The 2,693-nt window shown below is 43.9% G+C and overlaps 1 protein-coding gene across 2 annotated transcripts in view; it reads right to left on the reverse strand.

Annotated features, from left to right (window-relative positions):
* Window positions 1-1,104: 1,104 nt before the first annotated feature.
* Window positions 1,105-2,693, reverse strand: part of rps14 (ribosomal protein S14) — a 3,938-nt gene continuing 2,349 nt past the window's right edge. For both annotated transcript variants that reach the window (XM_008301988.1, XM_008301987.1), the window contains exons 4-5: window positions 2,087-2,163; window positions 1,105-1,524 (exon numbers count right to left, since the gene is read on the reverse strand). In XM_008301988.1, the coding sequence (XP_008300210.1) occupies window positions 1,457-1,524; window positions 2,087-2,163 (145 nt within the window). In that variant the 3' untranslated portion in view covers window positions 1,105-1,456. The remainder of the gene's footprint in view (window positions 1,525-2,086; window positions 2,164-2,693) is intronic.

Raw genomic sequence — 2,693 nt, forward strand, 5'->3', positions numbered from 1 at the left:
TAGTTACTGCCAGCAGATCTGCGCTCACTACAGACAACGTAGACAAACTAATTTTTTTGAAGAAAAACCTCAAAATTGAATGACACTTTAGTAGGACCTTCTCAAGAGGTGCATAGTTGACCGAATTGCACATGTGATGCTCCTAAAGGCACCGATTTGATTTATTTTGTATTTTCACACCTGATGATTCAGTTCTGGATGTATTTGTATTCGCACTTGGCTGGAGGATTTGAAACACTTTTTATTTTTGTAGATTTTCAGTTTCGGACCTGTTTGAATTTTTTTGTTTGACTTGTGTCAGTATGGAGATATAGCTGATGTGAGAGTATTTCATTGTTTACATGTAACTGTGCAAAACAACATTCTGATGTTACCAAAGTGCTGCCTGTCTGTCTCAGTATTTACCTGTTACCTGAAAGTGTTTTTTCTTTTCCTATACAAACAGAGTGAATGAATGCTATTAGAACCCGAATGCATTCGTTTTATGTTTTATTCTGTTTATTTTTAACAGGAGTTGGTTTTTAGTTTTGCAGTCTTTTCAAAATAAATGAAAAAAGCTGGTCTTACACGTCTGACTTTTTGTTTTTTTTTTTCCGTTGTACTGAACCGTGACTTGTGTCACCGTTACTCCCCCAGCGAGTGATGAGCAGGAGACCTGGTTCCAGGGACGACGGCTGATTCCTGCTGGACTCTGGAGACGTACCTGCTGCTGATCATTCCAGAAGATCAAGACCTGGATTTTGAGTAGTGCTGATGGAACATGTGATGTAGGTACCATCACAGACGTTCACACTCACCAGCTTCTGGATCATTCAGCTCATGAAACGGACAGAAAACGACTTTCTAAAAAAAACCTAAAATCCGATTTCATACGACAAACATTAAAATCACTGATGTCTGAAAATGCAAACAATTTAGTGGCAAAATTGACATTTTTAAAATCGAGCTGCACAGAAACCCGACCTGATACAGAAAAGCAGACGTCATGTTTGGATTCAGTGAAGTCCTGAACCAGTTAAAAACCCGAAACATCTTCTAGTTCTGTCAACGTTTCAGGAACCTTCAGAGGAACGTCTCACCTGAACACAAACAATCAGACTTCAGTTTAACTCAAATGTTTTTATTCAAACGTTCTCAGAACAGAACAGAGAACGTGTCCGGGTTTGGGTCAGGGCAGAATGTTCTGAACATCCAGAACCGAACCGTTCATCTCTGCTGATTTGAACTCGTCACACAAACCGTCCCGTTGATCCTGATGTTTGATGTTCAACTAAACGTGACGTCATGAAGCAGAAACATTAAACCTCGCTCACGTCACGCTCAACTACCAACACGTTCATTCACTCATCAACAGTATTGATCCGCTGCAGCGAGGCGATCAGCTGTATTGATCGGAGGTGAACAGAGACTCAGACTCGGTCGTGAGTTTGACGGTTTATTGATCACATCTGCTGGTTTACAGACGGCGACCGCGGCGGCCGCCCTTCCTCCTGGTCGAGTCCGACGGGATCGGAGTGACGTCCTCTGAACACAAGAACAACAGACAGACGTTACATCACAGACCTGCAGCGACCGCCATGTTTGTTTTCTGTTATGCTAACATGCTAACGAGGACTCAGGACTGACTGACTCCTAAACCTCCTTCAGTTCTGACTCCAGCTGAGCTGCTCAGCTAAAACATGACCGGCGGTTAACCCGACTGGTTCTGATGAGGCTAAACGGGTTTAATCATCTGGATTCTGGTTTGTTTGTTCTGGATGTTAAAATAAAACAGACCACAGTAAACACCAGATCTGTAATGATCTAAATCAGGGTGAAGCACCAGATGATCAACACTGAGAACGTCCAGCAGTAGAACCGGGTCGGACTCTGTGGGTCTTATTAACGGTTTACATCAGTTCAGAATATTTTCAGAATTTATTCTTTTCAAGAACACTTGAAAAAACGTTTGACGTGTTGATTGCAGGTTGTTTAAACGTTTAACAGAGTCCTGACAGACGACCAAGTTCTGGTTCTGCGGGACTTTATGACAGGTGAGTCCACCTGTCGAGGACAACTAGCGGCAGCTGGTGAGCAGTGAACCTACCGATGCGTCCGATCTTCATTCCAGATCGAGCCAAAGCTCTGAGAGCCGACTGAGCTCCGGGACCAGGAGTCTTCGTCCTGCAACACAGAGACGGGTCAGAATGTCAGAACCTCACCTACACAGAGTCAGAACCAGTCTAACCCCATCTGACCCATACTTGCTGTTTTCTGACGACAGCAGAACACGAGGTTTAATGCCTGCAGCTAGTTTCGGGTTTTTCTCACATTTTAACATTTAAATGATCAAAATGGTTCGAGTGAATCAGACCGACGCCGTGGTCCGGTTCCCAGATGGTCACACAATCATGGTCCGGTTCCCAGACGGTCACACATCAGATACCAGACGTACAATAAATAAAGAGACGTTTCATCTGCAGGCGCAGCAGCTAAAAGTTCATCATGTAAATATGAAACGACCAGTTATCTGCAATCAGCCTCGTTCACACAGACAGTGTTCTGCTAAGGTTCTGGTAATGTTCTGGTCCTGACGTATGAAACCCAGTAAACTAACAGCAGCTGGTCAAAGAGTCCAAATAAGGAACAGCTCAGGTTAACTGTCACCTGTCTTGAGGTGTTCAGGTGCTGCTGGTCCATGTTGGCCCACTGAT

This window comes from Stegastes partitus, unplaced genomic scaffold, assembly GCF_000690725.1.
Source record: "Stegastes partitus isolate 25-593 unplaced genomic scaffold, Stegastes_partitus-1.0.2 Scaffold1744, whole genome shotgun sequence".
NCBI lineage: Eukaryota > Metazoa > Chordata > Actinopteri > Pomacentridae > Stegastes > Stegastes partitus.